Genomic DNA, 18,714 nt, shown 5'->3' on the forward strand with positions numbered 1-18,714 from the left:
TCATTTCATCTGCTTTTTGAAATTTATACAAATGGAATTACACGATATGAATTCCTTCATGTCTGGCTTTTTCAACTTAACACGAGATTCATGAGATTCATACATGTTGTTCTATCTCCCCTGTGGATCATCAATTGTGATTGTGACTCACACTCCACTCTATGCCTACACCACAAGTGACTTAATCATGCTATAGTTGAACATTCAGGTTGTTCCTAATTTGGAGTTATTGTAAATAACATTACCACGAACATTCTTATCCATATCTCCTGGTACGCAGCATGTGTTTTTACTGGTTATAGACCTAGGAGTGGACTCTGAGTCATGGAGTGTTGGTATCTTCATTTTAATACTTAATATTAAACTGTTTTCCATGTTTAAACTCCCACCAGCAACGTTCCTTGTTACTCAATATCCTCATCACTCAACATCCTTGCCAGCACTTCGCACTGTCCGTCTTTTTCATCGTAGGCATTCTGGTGAATGGATAATACCTGCTGTCGTTTTAATTTTCATTTTCCCAATTACTAATAAAAAGTTGAGCAGATTTACATGTTGCTGACGATTTGGATCTACTCATTCTTGAGTGCTTGTTCAAGTCTTTTGGCCACGGAATGACAGAGATCCCAGACACCACAATTACATGTACAAGCTGCCAGAATCCAGCTATAAAACCTTTCCTTGAGAATATCAACTCATTAGCAAGAAACAGGGAGATAAAAAGATGGTCTATTCCCTCAGGAGATTGTTTGCTTTAAGTCAAATTACCATTTATGATGATTCTCTATTAAGCAGGGCCAACTTCAGCAAAAATTACTAAAACAAAGTATAATATTATAATGCAAAATACAGAAAGAACATACAATCTGAGAGTCGTGAGTAAATATTTCTAGGTCGCACCATGTAAACTACATACTTTGCAGTCGGCATTAAGGTTAAGTTAGCTCAAGCATGTGAGGCTCTCAGAATCATGCCTGACAGTCACCTCTGATTACCTTTCATAATTTAGTTAAGAATAATGGCAGATATAATAAAAAATCCTAAGTAACTTGTCTTAAACCAACAACCCTCAACCTTATAGATACATGGTTACTTTTACTATACAGATGGCTGTGTACCAAAATCCTCAACCACACACACTATTATATAGGTTTATGTTTAAATAACCTGTTAACACATCTCTTGTTCGTTTACCAATTCTGGCCTTCCACAAGTCCTTTTTTTTTTTGAGAGGGAGTCCTGCTCTGTTGCCTAGGCTGGAGTTCAGTCTCAGCTCACTGTGATCTTGGCTCACTGCAACCTCCATCTCCCAGGTTCAAGCGATTCTCCTGCCTCAGCCTCCTGAGTAGCTGGGATTATAGGCATGCACCACCATGCCCAGCTAATTTTTGTATTTTTAGTAGAGACAGGGTTTTGCCATGTTGGCCAGGCTGGTCTCGAACTCCTGACCTCAGGTGATCCATCTGCCTTGGCCTCCCAAAGTGCTGGGATTACAGGCATGAGCCACTGTGCCCGGCCCTCCTCCTTCTTCTGAAATGCACTTCCTCATATTACTAGGTGTTAACTATACAGTGGTTCCCTCTTATTCTCAGGGGATACATTCCAAGACCCCCAGTGGATGCCTGAAACTGCAGATAGTACCAAATCCTATACTTACTATTTTTTTTCCTGTACATACATACCTATGATAAAGTTTAACTTATACATTAGGCTCAGTACCCTTGTGTTTTGGGACCATTATTAATTAAATAAGGGTTACTGGAACACAAGCACTGTGATACTGTGATAGTAAACCTGATCACCAAGGTGGCTATGAAAGTGACTAATGGGTGGGAATGTCTACAGTGTGGAGACACTGGACAAAGGGAGGACTCATGTCCTGGGGAGGAAGGAGCGGGACAGTCAGAGATTTCATCATGCTGCTCAGAATGGTATGCAATAGAAAACTTATGAATTGTTTATTTCTAGAATTTTTCCATTTAATATTTTCAGACCACATTTGACTGAAGGTAACTGAAGCCTCAGACAGCAAAATTGCGGATGAGGGGACTACTGTATACCCATCTCCATTTGCACCTCTGGTAACTGTGAGATCAGAATGTGAAGTGGAAGGTTGTGTGCCTCACAATAACCACGGAGTTCTACTCAATCTGCTGCCTTGGCGACTCTGGATCTCTGTTCCGAGAGTAAAATGTCACACTGCAAACTCCGGGCCTGGCGTCCCATGGGACTTCAGTGGTTCCAGGACTGATTTCATTGCCATCACTTATATATGGTTAGATATGGGTTCAACTTGTTTGCTGTGAGGTTAAGTGTCTGAATGTCTACATGTCTATAAATCTTTAAAACTACACACAAAAATTGCTAAAGACAAGAAATTTGGGAATATTAAATTTACAATACAATTTAGGAAACCAAACAGAAAGGAGGTATACTAACTGGGTTAGAAGATTATAGCTGTAAATTGTTGGGACTTAAGAAAAACCACACATTTAGACAAATAGTTTCTCAATCTTCTTTATCCAGAAACTCTTACTATTCAACATATCTCCACTACACCCACACCCAAAGAGCAGTCAGTTTAGATACAAGTTTGAGAAACACAAAGGAGGGGACAAAGGTTGGAGGATGTCAAGGCCAAAGGATAGGCCTCTCCTCTAGTTCAGAGCACTCTTTGTCTGCCTCACACCCTCTTCTCCCTGGGGACTGGCTGTGTGCTGACTGTCCCCATGCTGGGATACATGAACAGTAACAACAGTGGACCCCTGGTCCCCGCACTGATGGGAGGCAACAAGGATAAGCTGCCCTCACACTTGCTATGCTAACAGAACAGGAAATATTATTTTACCTGTGGCATAGACAAATGTCTAGTATAGAAGCATGTTTTATAGTGGGAATTTGCTATACAGATCTATTAACTACATTCTTTCTCATTAAAAACTGGCTTAACTGAATTATATTCACTCAAAAACTGGTTTCTAGTGCTAAAATCAAAATTCACTTATGGCTTTTAATATCAAAACCAAAATCCAACACTGCAGCTAAAACACATTATTTGATAAAGCAAAGGGAATCTTGCAGTCTCTGGGAATAAGTAAAATCCCTCTTTTGCAAGTGAAAAATTTCTCTTTCACTCATATTCCAAAGTAAGTGAAGAAATTAAAGCTGCATGAATGGTCCCTGAATAAGTTCCTCTGGGAAAAAAAAAAATTTATTAGGTTCAAGTATTAAAGAAACTTGTGTCTACACTATACAAGTTGAATCCTTGACCCATTGTTTACTTGCTGTCAAATGACTGGGCAGTTTCTTTTCACTATAATTCCCTGCCAACACAAAACCATCGCGAAGATCCAGGAGCACAGAGAATGGGGGTCAATGCTACAGGGCTCATGGGTTGCAGGGAAGGACTACAGACCTCAGGCCCTTGCCTAAGTCTCCCCATCTCATAAGCTGGTCAAAGTGTCCCTGCCTGCTGACTCAAGGCCCAGACATTTATCCATTCCTCCCCCAACCTCTCCATTTCTTCACCTACTTGTTCAGTCAGCAATTCAACCAATATGAAATGCCTCTTCTCTACACACATATGCAACACATGCCAACTCTCAAGGAATGCAATTTAGTGGAGGAGAAAAAGCAAGTAAATATGCAGTAACAATGCAAACATGTGCCACTACAGGGATAGGTACCAAGTGCTAAGGAAACCTGCAGGGATGAACAACCAGCCCAGCTTCGGAGGGCAGAGAAACCAGCCCAGCTTCGGATGGCAGAGAAAGCTTCCTGAAGAAGGTAGCTACAAGAATAAAGAGCAGCAGGCCACGCCATCAGGTGGGAGACAGTGGTGAGGAATGCCACAGTGGGTGGAACAGCATGTGAGAGGCAGGAAGAGCAAATGTAGCCAGTCCAAAGGGCTGGAATGGAGAGCAAGATGAGGAAAAAGTGAGAGCTCACTCCAACCTGAAGCCAGGCCTATGGAGAGCCCTCAGGTACTCCTGGATGCCTCCTCTAAGAGTCTGGCAATTCAGAAACAAGAATGCCCCTGTGTACCGTGAAGAACTCAAGTCTTGATGAGAGGACTCTTCTAGACACATGCCATCAATGTACCTGTTGATTTTAGCAGCAATGGGGAAGCTAATCAATACTTAATTTTAGAAAAGTCCTAAGCTATGTGATTAAGGCAAAGGACAGATTAGGTCTGCATGCAGGCAGATTTCTGTCCAGCTGAAACATCAAACTACTGTGTGATGTATGAAATATAACATCACATATAAAAAATTGATGAATGTAATTCAGCCATAAGAAGTCCTATCTAGTGGACAGATCAATATAATCACCTCGTAAGAAGTTATTACAGTGGGAGAAACTGGGCCTGGCTTTGCCTTGAGTTCTTAAGCAAGTAACTGGCCTTCAATTTCTTCATTCACAAAAGAAATAGTTGCTATGGTTATCTCCAACACTTCTAAAACCCATTATTCTGGCAGGTTGTAACAATCAAAAGTATTTTATCACCAAAGGCAAGGATTTAAGTAACTTTTCTAAGCCACAGACTTACTATGGTTTTGTCTGAGAAAAAAAAAAAAAAAAAAAAGGATGGACCCCAAACTGTCTAAAATTTAAAAAAACAAATACATTTAAGTTCATGAACCTTTTAAAAGTTGACAAACCATGCATAACCAAATATAAAGATAATTAAAATTTTAAGATAAGCAAACGAGAGATAATTTTTTTTAAGAAATGAGAAAGTAAAAAAAAAAATTAACCTAACAAGGCAGGCAGTGATTCGTTGCTCACTTCCCTTTCTGCTGGTTTCATTTCCCTTCTTAGGTGAAAACACTCTTAATATGTAAATCAGTCCACTAAACACTTCAGAGTCCTTTCTGCTAAGATTTGCAGAAATTTTTATGCAAAAGAAATTATTTCTAGACTTCCATGCACTAGAAAAGCAGACTTAGAAAATACAGCAAACTAAAGTGGATAAATGTATGTGGCAAAGCAGAAGCAAATAATCAAGGATCCTACTTTTAAGCATTTAGAAATGTTTAAATAGTAAAAAGTGGAAATGTGGATATTCTATGATTTTTAATAACTTGGTAGTAAAAAGTGACACTCTATTTAGGAGTACCTACTAAGTGCCAGGTACTATGTTAAGCACTTGGGATCTTTCTGGTTTAGGGCCCTCACAATCCTACTGGATATAGTATTATCTCTATTTCAACTGTACAGAAACGAAGTAGGAACAAAGGGTTAGTCAGAATGGGTAGGTAACTAGACAAAGTCACAGAGCTTAGAAAGCAAAGAAGCTAGACTTTCAACCCCCTTTTACTCAATATCAAATCTCCTCTTTCCATAGATGATGCAGACTTTAAGCATCAAAGTATACAAACTGAAGAAACTTTATCCTTTGTATATAATTATCTTAAATATATGCCATCATTTCAAGGGGAGCTTATGCTAAGTGTGACTTCATAAACAAATCATTTGTGAAAGAGAAAAACCACATCCAGGGTAAAGTCATAAGGTGAAAAAGCCTATTTCAGAGAGCACTTCCTGAAAGAGACAAAGCAGCAATTATAGTCAGCCCAGCACCAACTCCCATGCCACGCGTTACACTGGAAACTACTTTTTAAAGCAACAAAAGAGTCTAAAACAAAATACAACATTTCTTAAATACACTGTTTCCAGAAAGAGCTATTTTAACAGAAGCAACTCAAAGATATCCCTTCGACAGAAGTGGAAGTGCTGAAAAATGTTCATCTCTCACACAGACTTTTGATGGACAGGAGGTAAGCAGCATTTAATTAACTTCATGATTATTGTCAAAAGTAATGCTTTATGTACTACATTTCAAAAATCATTTCATTTTAATAATACAGGCTAGGCGCAATGGCCCATGCCTGTAACTCCAGCACTTTGGGAGGCCAAGGCAGGAGGATCAGTTGTGCCCAGGAGCAACATAGTGAGACCCTGTCTCTATAAAAAAAAAAAAAAATTTAAAAAAAAAACATAAACTATATTGGTGAAAGACCTTGAAATAGGCTATATAATCATCTTTCCACATTAATATGATTTTACATTTATTTTCAATATTGGTTTACATTAACAGTAAATGTAATTTTTTTCAACTTAAGGAAATAAAATGTTTATGGTAAATCATATGTATATTTAGGAATGTTCATCACATGTTTTCAATTATATTGTTTCATGAAATAACTTAATGGTTTTTAACAAAAGAAAAGCTACAGATAATCATGGTATCTATAGCTTTTAAAATGCTGACTTTAAAGTCAATCACTTTTCAATATTTATCCAAAAATTTCTGTGTTTGCAGAGCACAATCAATACTATAATGCCTTTAAAACAAATGCATCACTCATTTTTTTTCAAACATGAGCAAATGAATACAAGTATTGGTGACAAGCTACATAAAAACAGCTTGAGCATAACGTGGGAAAAAAGACTCAAGATGGTTTGTAAGTACAGGACTTATGTCACAAAATTAAAGGATGAGGATAGGTGAAGGGAGTCCTGATGCAATACTAAAAAAGAAAAACAAATATAAAATTTCATTTATATTATAATTGCTACTATTTAACAATGCATTCCAGTTAAAAATAAGATTTAAGACTCCAAGATTACTCTCCTTTGAATGACACTAGAGATATAATTTTTCTCTGTAGCACTTTCCTCATTTGACAGAAATTAATATTCTAGTCACACCAATATTTGGAAATTTTAATATGTTTTAAAATATATAGAATTACACTCCTAAATCATATTTAACCTTAATATTTGAGAAGGAAAGAAGGAGAAGGGAAGGGAAGGAGAAGGGAAGGGGAAGGAGAAGGGGAGGGGAGGGGAGGGGAGGGGAGGGGAGGGGGAGGGGAGGGGAGGGGAGGGGAGGGGAGGGGAAGGGGAGGGGAGGGGAGGGGGAGGGGAGGGGAGGGGGAGGGGAGGGGGAGGGGAGGGGGAGGGGAAGGGGAGGGGAGGGGAGGGGAGGGGAGGGGAAGGGGAGGGGAAGGGGAGGGGGAGGGGAGGGGGAGGGGAGGGGAGGGAAGGCAGGCACGTTTCTTGTGCTTATCCACAGCAATTGCTCAAGTTAATTCTTAATTATCAATAGCCCGTGATGCCACTGACCACAGACAGCAAATCTCCCCCACAGTTTTTCTTAAAGAGAAATTCTGGGCTGATTTCAAGACAGCCCACTCTGCAAAGTGACATTTCTGAAGGAAACTTTTCATCCACCTCCATATTTCAAGGGGATGCCACAGGTTCCATCTCATTGCAGCAAAGTCTATTTTTAAAGTCTGTTGTTGGTGTTGCATCACGGGTGAGTGAAGTTTCACACTGAGGAATCAATGATATTTGCAACCCCAAATAACCTCCTTTCCATTTAAAATGGACTTTTTTTTTTTTTTTGGTGATGGAAATTTATTAGTTTCTACATACACATCAAGTTGCTGAATGACTTCTTATTAATATCTACTTGTCTTAGATACTCCTCTTTTGGACTTCCTTTGAAAATTTTTAAAATTTAAATAATATTGAAGCTTCTGAATCTAGATGGAATGAGGATATGAAAGTTACTAATGGCACTAGCTTTTTTCAAGGCGCTGCTTTCTGTGAACCACTGAAGTAGAGCAGCTGAAATCACAAAACCTGGAAGACTTGGCATTATGTACTCCCAATTGTGCATTAGAAAATAGCTCATCTATTGCTCTAACAGTCTAGTTCTTGATCTGCTGACCAGGGCCCAAAACATTGCTGTTTCTAGACCTATGATAATTTAAGGAGAACATAAGGTAATAAATATTATGAAGTGTTTCCACTTTAAAAAAAAACAAAAAGTTTAATAGCCAGCTACACAAGTCTTCATTTTCAAACCAGAGAATTACAAACTAGAGTTTTTTAGCAGAGTGCTGTGAGTCATCTCATCAAAAGTTCCTTCCTTTATTTATTCATCAATTCAGCAAATATTTATTTATTGAGTATCTATTGCATGCTCAGTAGACAGTGGGGCTACAGCTGTAACAAAGGGAAAGTTCCCATTCTCTCTCAAATGAGAATTACTGTGAATGTTCAGTAGTTAACCAGTTGAATGGTTCCTTAATTAATTTTCCACGTTTCTATTTACATATTTTGTATATTAAAATTGTATTTAGTGAACAAAAATACATTATTTGGACATTACTCATCTGGTTGCAAAATATTTTAACAGAATGAAGATGATAAAAAGTGGCAAACAATTGTATAAGAGTCAAAATTCAGAATGGCCTTTTCCCAATTAGTCCAAATCAAAGGACACTTATTATAGGAACAATTGCTATCTAATTTCACACTATAGGAAAAAATTGTAAAGAAATGGTTATTCTTGTAGGAAGAAGGGAAGGAGCAGGGAGAGAGAGAGGAATGAATTTGCCCAGTGAATTATGACACCAGGACCATTTTAATAGATTAATACAAATTAGTAATAATCTCTAGGGAATGGATTCCTTAATAAATACTAAGATGCACAGAGTGAGTCTGTAACATAAAATGCTCTCAAACTTAAAATTCACTGGCAGTAAAGGATTTTATTCTTATTTTTCTTAACTATTTTTACAGTTTCTAAGTATCATGCCTACCAACAAGCTGTAAAATGATCACCCTGAACAATCAAGATCAACCTGTCCCTTTTAACAGCTCACATCCAGATGAATACAAAATTGCAGCCCTTGTCTTCTATAGCTGTATCTTCATAATTGGATTATTTGTTAATGTCACTGCATTATGGGTTTTCAGTTGTACCACCAAGAAGAGAACCACGGTAACCATCTATATGATGAATGTGGCATTAGTGGACTTGATATTTATAATGACTTTACCCTTTCGAATGTTTTATTATGCAAAAGATGAATGGCCATTTGGAGAGTACTTCTGCCAGATTCTTGGAGCTCTCACAGTGTTTTACCCAAGCATTGCTTTATGGCTTCTTGCCTTTATTAGTGCCGACAGATACATGGCCATAGTACAGCCGAAGTATGCCAAAGAACTTAAAAACACGTGCAAAGCCGTGCTGGCGTGTGTGGGAGTCTGGATAATGACCCTAACCACAACCATCCCTCTGCTACTGCTCTATAAAGACCCAGATAAAGACTCCACCCCCGCCACCTGCCTCAAGATTTCTGACATCATCTATTTAAAAGCTGTGAATGTGCTGAACCTCGCTCGACTGACATTTTTTTTCTTGATTCCTTTGTTCATCATGATTGGGTGCTACTTGGTCATTATTCATAATCTCCTTCATGGCAGGACATCTAAGCTGAAACCCAAAGTCAAGGAGAAGTCCATAAGGATCATCATCACGCTGCTGGTGCAGGTGCTCGTCTGCTTTATGCCCTTCCACATCTGTTTCGCTTTCCTGATGCTGGGAACGGGGGAGAACAGTTATAATCCCTGGGGAGCCTTTACCACCTTCCTCATGAACCTCAGCACGTGTCTGGATGTGATTCTCTACTACATCGTTTCAAAACAATTTCAGGCTCGAGTAATTAGTGTCATGCTATACCGTAATTACCTTCGAAGCATGCGCAGAAAAAGTTTCCGATCTGGTAGTTTACGGTCACTAAGCAATATAAACAGTGAAATGTTATGAATAATAGGAAAGTTCTTTCATTTCAATCCCATCAAAATTCACTTCACTAATTACTCTGGCATCAATGGATATTCTGTATAATACTATCAAGTCCCTTTTCTCTTGAAAAAATAAATTCATTATCTTCATTTTAAAAACTTATATAAAACATTTTTGTGAATTATTCGGAGAAAAGCATCTGATTTTTCTTTCATAGTCAAGCCTTATTTACACAGATAATTAACTTTTTGCATTTCTATGTGCAAGTGACACATGTATGTTAATCAAGTCAGTGGGGAGAAATCGAGCTACCATACAAAATAATTTGATTAAATTATTTTCTATCTAGATGCAGATCCCTTAGGTGTAATTTGCACTAGGAATGGAATTATAAATCCAATACTTTATGTCCCAAACACTGACTTCCAGAATTCCTATATAAGAAATTATGTTGAACTCATTACTGTTACTTACTACAAGGCAAAATTAATAGGAACAAGAATCCAAGGGGCCTGTAAAAGCCATCCCCATCAGCCCTCCCCTACTCTGAATTCATTCTTTTGAAAACAGAGGATAGTCATTCAACAAACACTGAGAGCCTACTATGCACCAAACCCTATTTAGGACTAATGATGAAAATCTAACCTGAGATGCTATTTCTATCCAATAATCCAAGTTCATTTCTATCATGTGAGGTTTCTACTATATGGCGAAATGCCATTCTCCAATACAAACAGTTTGCTCTTCTTATTTGGTTAAAGATACCATTTTTACAAAAGAAGTTGATTGATTTTTTTTCCCAGGCCATATGTCACAGTATAAATAGTACTAGTAGGAACCTTGGATTATTAGCCTTGCCATTTAATTTCTCCTAATAAAGTAACAAACCAAGTAACTTATCCATCTAAAAGAAAAAAACTGAACTATAATCTGTAAAGCCCCTATTATCCTTAATACTTATGGAAGTAAAATAAATGATTCAACTATAACTTCCTCTCTGCTAAATTACCTTTATCACTCTTAACATGATCATATCCTACTGGGGCTTAGAACCAAATACATGCATTGGTTAGAAATTTATTTCTGGGGGGCAGGGGGGAGGGACAGCATTAGGAGATATATCTAATGCTAAATGACGAGTTAATAGGTGCAGCACACCAACATGGCACATGGATATATATGTAACAAACCTTCACATTGTGCACATGTACCCTAAAACTTAAAGTATAATAATAATAATAATAATAATAATAAAAAGAAATTTATTTCTGGCTGGGCGTGGTGGCTCACGCCTGTAATTCCAGCACTTTGGGAGGCTGAGGTGGATGGATCACTTGAGGTCAGGAGTTCGAGACCAGCCTGGTCAACATGGTGAAACCCCATCTTTACTAAAAATACAAAAATTAGCCAGGCATGACGGCAGGTTCCTCTAATCCCAGCTACTCGGGAAGCTGGGGCTGGAGAATAGCTTGAACCCAGGAGGCGGAGGCTGCAGTGAGCAGAGATTGCGCCATTGCACTCCAGCCTGGGTGACAGTGCAAGACTCCGTCTCAAAAAAAAAAAAAAAAAAGAAATTGATTTCTGGAAATAACATAGGTAAATTCATATTCCTTAAAAAAAAGATAAACACAAAAAGTCTAATAATAAAATGGCATTTTTGCACTAGAAGGTCCCTTAGACAATCTTCTTAGCACAATTCTTCTGTTCGAAATATAAAAAACTGAGGTCTGAAGAGGTTATGTGACTTGCTCAGCTAAAGAACCACATCTAGAAACCAAGGTCAGTTCTTTCATGTCAAACACCAATTTTTCAATAATAAAAAGCAAACATACTTAAAGAATGTAAATATTCTCAGAGCTACATAAGGTGGTACTGAGATGCAGTTTCTCAACAAAGAGAAAAACACAGTTTTTAGTTTCAATAGTCAAATGAGTAAAATATATATCTTTATATATTTTATATACATAAAGTATCTTTACAGATATTATATCTTTATATATTATGTATAGATCTTACATATATTTAACATATAATTATTTCTAAAACAAGAAAAACAACTCTTGTATTTGATATGTAGGTTTATTGTACACATATACATAGTCAGACCCTACTCTCAACCATACAGATGAATCTACTCTTAAATTTATTAGATGGAAAAGTTCTCTGCCATAGCTTGTCTTGATAAGAAGAGTTTAGTCTCAGAGCAAAAAGCACAACAGAAGATTCTATTGATACAAAATCAACAAAGTGAAAATGTATGCTGTGATTCTCACAGTTAAATTGTAAATAATCTAAATTATAATTTAATTTTAGATCACTTACGTTATTTTTAAAATAATTTACTTAGCATTATAACCAAATACATTTTAACATAATACGTGAAAATTCAAAATTTCACTGTATTCTGGAAAACAATGTAACATCCACATATAAATACTAACAAAAAATAATAGGTATATAAGGCCAGATGTGTGGCAGGAATGAATTACTAGAAATGCCTAATACATATGGCTTTTAATAATGGAGTTATCTCTACTTTCAAAACCTAATGGTTACATTTTCTGAGTTTAAATCATAGTCATGAGCATCTATCATATGTCAGCTACAATTTCTATGCAAAGCACTAGAAAAAGAAATGAACAGGTCTGTGGTTCAAAGGCCTTCCCTTACAGTCTTACTGGGGCTACACTGTAATCAAGGCTTGCTTGTCCTTCAACATTACTGAATGTAGGGCAATGAGTACACAAAGTGAAACTTGGTTCTCCCTCAAAGAGCCAGTGGGTAGCCTAGGAGGCACAGACAATGACAATGTAATATAATAAATACTAACAGAGATAATTAATACATGTGTTGTAATACACATATAAGGGCAATTAATCCTGCCAAAGGGCAAGAGGAAGCAGAAAGCAAGCCAAGTAGGCATGAGAATGCAAATGCGTAGCAAGCGAAGAAAGCTGGATGACCAGTTGGGAAACAGTTTGAGAGACTAGCTGGTGGTCAGATGAGGAGGGCTCTGAAAGGAAAGAAGAGCTGGGCATGGTAGCACGTGCCTATAATCCCAGCTACTCAGGAGGCTGAGGTGGGAGGACTGGGCTTGAGCCTAGGAGTTCAAGGCCAGCCTGGATAACATGGCAAGACCTTGTCTCTTAAGAAAAGCAATACATGGAAGGGGTATACACTTGCTCCTAGAAGCTTGGCATAATAGAGCTTCTTTAATTCTTGGTGCTACCCTTTGAAGCACAGAATACCCACAGTTGACATGTGAGGGTCATCTATAAACTGAGCTCAGGAAATGGAGCTTGAGAGAAGTAACTTGCTCAAGATTTCACATAACTAGTAAGTGGCAGAGCTGGAATCTCAAATCTGGTCTGTCTGATGGCAAAGACCATGCTATTTCCACTATTCCAGACTGCCTGGATAGCATCTTGGAAGAATCTGACTTTTATTCTGATGGAAATGAGAATTTGAGGGTTTTTAAAAGAACTAGTGTGGTTAAGTCTGCATTTTAGAAAGATAACTTCTGACAGCATTGTATGGAATGCTTTGAAATTCACAGGGAAACTAGTTAGAGAATTCCTGTAAAAAAGTAGACAAGAAAAGATTTAAGAGTCTAAACTGGGATAATAATGACAGGGGAAGTAGAGAAGAAGGGATGAATGAATGAGTTATTCAGAACTTTGAATGACTAAGACTCAGTGCCAGAAGTCCTAGCCAGAGCAACTAGGCAAGAGAAAGAAAGAAAAGGCATCCAAACAAGAAAGCTCAAACTATTTCTCTTTACTGACAATACGATTCTATATCTAGAAAACCCTAAAGACCTGCCAAAAGGCTCCAGGAATCGAGAAACAACTTCACTGGAGTTTCAGGATGCCAAATCAATGTGGAAAGATCAGTAGTAGCATTTCTATACATCAATAACTTAGTTCAAGCCAAGAGTCAAACCAAGAACACAACCCCATTTACAATAGCCACACACACACACACAAAGATACCTAGGAATACATCTAACCATGAAGGTAAAAGATCTCTACAAGAACTACAAAACACTGCTGAAAAAATTCAAAGATGGCCAGGCTCAGTGGCTCATGCCTATAATCCCAGCACTTTGGGAGGCCGAGGCAGGCTGATCACGAGGTCAGGAGATCGAGACTATCCTGGCTAACACAGTGAAACCCCATCTCTACCAAAAAATACAAAAAAAAAGTAGCCGGGCATGGTGGCACGCACCTGTAATCCCAGGTACTCGGAAGGCTGAGGCAGGAGAATCGCTTGAACCTGGGAGGCGGAGGTTGCAGTGAGCCAAGATCGCACCACTGCACTCCAGCCTGGGTGACAGAGTGAGACTCAGTCTCAAAAAAAAAAAAAAAAAAAAAAAAACAGAAAAAAGAAAAAAATCAAAGATGACACAAACAAATGGAAAAAGCATTCCATTCTCATGGACTGAAACAATCAATATCATTAAAATGGCCATACTGACCATAGCAATCTACAATGTCATTTTTCACAGAATTAGAAAAAATTATTCTAAAATTCATATAGAACCAAAAAAAGAGCCCCAAATAGCCAAGGCAATCCTAAGGAAAAAAAAAAGAAAAGAAAAAAACAAAGCCAGAGGCATCACATTACCTGACTTCAGACTGTAAGGCTACACTAAGCAAAACAGCATGGTACTGGTACAAAAACAGACATACAGACTAGTGGAACAGAATAGAGAACCCAGAAATAAAGCCTCACACCTACAGCCATCTTATCTTCAACAAAGTTCACAAAAATAAACAGTGGTGAAAGGATTCCCTATTCAATAAATGGTGCTAGGATAGCTGGCTAGTCATACGCAGAAAATGAAACTGTACCCCTACTTGCACCACATACAAAAATTAATTCAAGATGGATTAAAGATATAAATGTAAGACCTCAAACTATAAGCATCCTAGAAGAAAACCTAGGAAACACCATTCTGGACATCAGCCTTAGGGAAGAATTTGTGACTAAGTCCTCAAAAGCAATTGTAATGAAAACAAAAATTGACAAATGGGACCCATTTAAACTAAAGAGCTTCTGCACAGCAAAATAAACTATCAACGGAGTAAACAAACAATCTATAAAATGGGAGAAAATACTCACAAACTGCATCTGACAAAGGTCTAATATCCAGAATCTATAAGGAACTTGATTCAAAAGCACAAAACAACCCCATTAAAAAGTGGGCAAAAGACACGAACAGATACTTTTCAAAAGAAGACACACAAGCGGCCAACACACAAGAAAAAATGCTCAACGGTAATCATCAGAGAAATGCAAATCAAAACCACAATAAGATACCATCTCACACCAGTCAGAATGGCTACTAAAAAGCCAAAAAACAACAGATGCTGGTGAGATCTGGGAAGAAAAGGGAAACTTATACACTGTTGTATGTAAGTGAGAAAAGGGAACACTTATACACTGTTGTATGTAAGTGAGAAAAGGGAACACTTATATACTGTTGGTGGGAATGTAAATTAGTTCAGCCACTATAGAAAGCAGTTTGGAGATTTCTCAAAGAACTTAAAATAGGACTACCATTCAACCCAGCAATCCCACTACTGAGGACGTAGCCAAAAGAAAATAAATCATTCTACCAAAAAGACACATGCACTCACATGTTCATCGCAGAACTATTCACAATAGCAAAGATATGGAATCAACCTAAGTGCCCATCAGCAATGGACTGGATAAAGAAAATATGGTACATACACACCATGGAATATTATGCAGCCATAAAAAAGAATGAAATCATGTCCTTTGCAGCAACATGGATGCAGCTGGAGGCCATTATCCTAAATAAACTAATGCAGGAACAGAAAATCAAATACCACATGAACTCACTTAAAAGTGGGAGCTAAACACTGAGTACACACGGACATAAAGATGGCAGCAATAGACATGGAGGACTATTAGAGGGGGAAGGAGGGAGGGGAGCAAGGGTTGAAAAACTAACTACTGGATACCACACTCACTACCTGGGTGACGGGATCATCTGTACCCGAAACCTCAGTATCATGCAATATACTCATATAACAAACCTTCACATGTACCCCCTGAATCTGAAAGTTGAAATTTCAAAAAATAAAAACGAAGACTCAATCACCTACCCCACTGACAAGAAAAATGAAAGATTTCCAGCTTGCATGACTCCGAGTAGATGTTACTAACTAAAATAAGAAGAAAGAGGGGAAGAGGATAGAGAGGAGGCCAGAAGAGAAGAGAGCTTCTGAACATGAGTTTTCTTTGAGTCTATAAATCATTAGGAAATAAGACTCTAGACCAGACATGGTGGTCACGCCTATAATCCCAGCGCTTTGGGAGGCCAAGGCAGGAGGATCGCTGGAGGCCAGGAGTTTGAGACCAGCCTGGGCAAAATAACAAGACCCAATCTCTACAAAAACAAACAAACAAACAAACAAAAAATGGCCGGGTGCAGTGGCTCACACCTGTAATCCCAGCACTTTGGGAGGCCAAGGGAGGTGGATCATCTGAGGTCAGGAGTTTGGGACCAGCCTGACCAATATGGTGAAACCCTGTCCTATTAAAAATACAAAAAAATTAGCCAGGCATGGTGGCAAACCCAGCCACTCAGGAGGCTGAGGCAGAAGAATCGCTTGAACCAGGGAGGTGGAGGTCGCAATGAGCAGAAATCGCGCCATTGCACTGCAGCCTGGGCGGCAAGAGTGAAACTCCGTCTCCAAAAAAAAAAAAAAAATTAGCTGGGCATGGTGGCACACCTACAGTCACAGCTACTCAGGGGGCTGAGCTGGGAGGACTGCTTGAACCCAGGAGTTTGAGGTTACAGTGAGCTATGATCTCACCACTGTACTCCAGGCCTGGGCAACTGAATAAGACCTCATTTCTAAAAATAAAATAAAAGAAAGGAAATAAGACTCAAGAAATATCAGGAGAGTAGGGTGGGTTGGAAATAGAGAGCTGGGAAGCAAATGATATTCACTGTAGTTGAAATCAAGAAAGTGGGCAAGATAGCCCAAAAAGCTTGAGAAAAGAGCTGCACGCAGTAACTAAGTCAGAAAGAACTAGGAGGGAGTAGTGTGTGGGACTCAAGAGAGCAGGTGGTTTCATGAAATAACAAGAGGTTAAAAGCATTTAATGTGCTACTGAAAGGTTAAAGAGGATGACCAGTGGCTTTAGAAATTAGGTGGCCACTGGTGACCTTTATAAGAGAAGTTCCTATAGTGGTGAGGTAAAAAAAAAAAAAAAAAAAAGAGAGAGAGAGAGGGAATTAAATAGGAAGTAATGAACTATAGAGAGTGCAGATAAATTTGGTACTGAAGGGAAAGAAAAATATTAGATGTTAGGTGAAAAACACTGAAAGCTGTAAAACACACATTTCTATTTTAAGTTCCAGGGATACATGTGCAGAACGTGCAGGTTTGTTACAGAGGTATACATGTGCCATGGTGGTTTGCTGCACATATCGACCCGTCATCTAGGTTTTAAGCCTCGCATGCATTAGGTATTTGTCCTAATGCTCTCCCTCCCCTTGCCCCCCACCCACAGACAGCCCCAGTGTGTGATTTCCCCTCCCTGTGTCCATGAAGTACATTGACTTAAAAAAAAAACACAGTGGTTTCCTCTCTTTAGTTTTTGAAGCTTTGCTACCATCAATAAAAGATATATTTGTGGCTGGGTACAGTGGCTCACACCTGCAATCCCAGCACTTTGGGAGGCCAAGAAAGGAGGATCATTTGAGCCCAGGAATTCAAGACCAGCCTAGACAACATAGCAAAACCTTTTCTCTACCAAAAAATAATAATAAAAAAAATGTTTTTAAGAGATATATTTACATTATACAAAGTTTACTTGTTGAACTAATTGTGTTCCAAAAAGTCTATGTTTGAGAAAGCCTCAAGATTTAAAAAAGTTATACTACATACTATAATGTTTTGTGACTTGAAAAGGAAGAGAAATATATTCTCATTCAGGTGATGGCTGAATTAACATTTATAGTGTCTTTCAAAGGGGATGCTATAACTTTTCAATTTATTCAAGTTTGTAACTCTTGCTACAAACTGAGATTTAAATAGGTAAATCCCTTCCCTCTTCTGAGAGTAAGCAAAAATATTCCCACCAACTTCAAAATTGAATCAATCTTTTTATGCACTAGTTAATAGGATTCCATAATTAAATAAATGAATACGAAAGTTCTACTGTCATTCGACTCTATGTGCAGCAGGAAAAAGAAGACAAGGAGACAGTGTAAATAAGAATAACGCTAAGTTACTATCCATCTCCAAAGTTCATTCTAACAGACACACATACCTCCCATCACTCAGTAGGCTATAGAGGGAACCAAAAGGAACTGGCCTGATAGGAGATGTTTTGGGGAAAACTGATGATTTAGCAATGCTGCTGCTTTCCTGAGTCAATGTGGAATCATTCCTGATGACCACACTATTTTCCCCAATAACAGAATATTCAACTTTAACTTCTCAGTCTAATTACAATGACCACCTGTGGAATTCAAACTGCATGCAAATTATGACACAGAACTTTATGCCTCCATTCAAACATTATTCAGAATCATACATTATTAAAACAGCTTAAGGTCAACATTCATGGATATTCACACCAACTATAATTCACAAAAGGCAGCTACACTGTAAACATTAACAATGCAGGTACGAAAGGTATTAGAACACTAATTATAATTTTAAAATAGGGATCCAAAGTGAATTTGAACCAAGATACATACAGTAGCTTAATAGTTCTCAAAACACATATTTAAAATTAAAAGAAGACTGAAGATAGTACACACAGAATTTTAAATATCTGGTATCTATATTTCATACTATCTCATTTCCCAAATAGTGTCTCAGATACTTCATTCAGATACTTGGAGGTCATTTACATATGCTAAAAACTCTGCCCCTAGATTCTAATTGTTTCACACACGAATACATGGTTTTTTGGGGGTTTTTTTGTTTGTTTCTTGAGACGGAGTCTCACTCTGTCGCCCAGGCTGAAGTGCAGTGGCGCCATCTCGGCTCACTGCAACCTCTGCCTCCTGGGTTCAAGCGATTCTTCTGCCTCAGCCTCCTGAGCAGCTGGGACTA

At 38.3% G+C, this 18,714-nt stretch overlaps 2 protein-coding genes across 7 annotated transcripts in view; one reads left to right on the plus strand and one right to left on the minus strand.

The window, feature by feature from the left end:
• The window catches only part of UBAC2 (UBA domain containing 2), a 182,734-nt gene that overhangs the window by 122,115 nt on the left and 41,905 nt on the right, over window positions 1-18,714 (minus strand). The window lies entirely within an intron of this gene.
• On the plus strand, window positions 1,234-9,776 carry GPR18 (G protein-coupled receptor 18). 2 transcript variants are annotated; one of them, XM_063618971.1, is made up of 2 exons: window positions 1,234-5,780; window positions 7,115-9,776. In XM_063618971.1, exon 2 carries the CDS (start codon window positions 8,633-8,635, stop codon window positions 9,626-9,628), a length of 996 nt encoding a protein of 331 aa, XP_063475041.1. In that variant the 5' UTR covers window positions 1,234-5,780; window positions 7,115-8,632; the 3' UTR covers window positions 9,629-9,776. The 2 variants fall into 2 exon arrangements, with proteins under 2 accessions (XP_063475041.1, XP_055099987.1); XM_055244012.2 differs by having other exon boundaries at window positions 8,599-9,776.

The sequence above is a fragment of the Symphalangus syndactylus genome, chromosome 15, assembly GCF_028878055.3.
Source record: "Symphalangus syndactylus isolate Jambi chromosome 15, NHGRI_mSymSyn1-v2.1_pri, whole genome shotgun sequence".
NCBI classification, from domain to species: Eukaryota; Metazoa; Chordata; class Mammalia; order Primates; family Hylobatidae; genus Symphalangus; species Symphalangus syndactylus.

What these genes read in the sequence shown, in the direction of transcription:
- GPR18 (XM_063618971.1), top strand. Translation starts at nt 8,633, where the DNA reads ATGATCACCCTGAACAATCAAGATCAACCTGTCCCTTTTAACAGCTCA.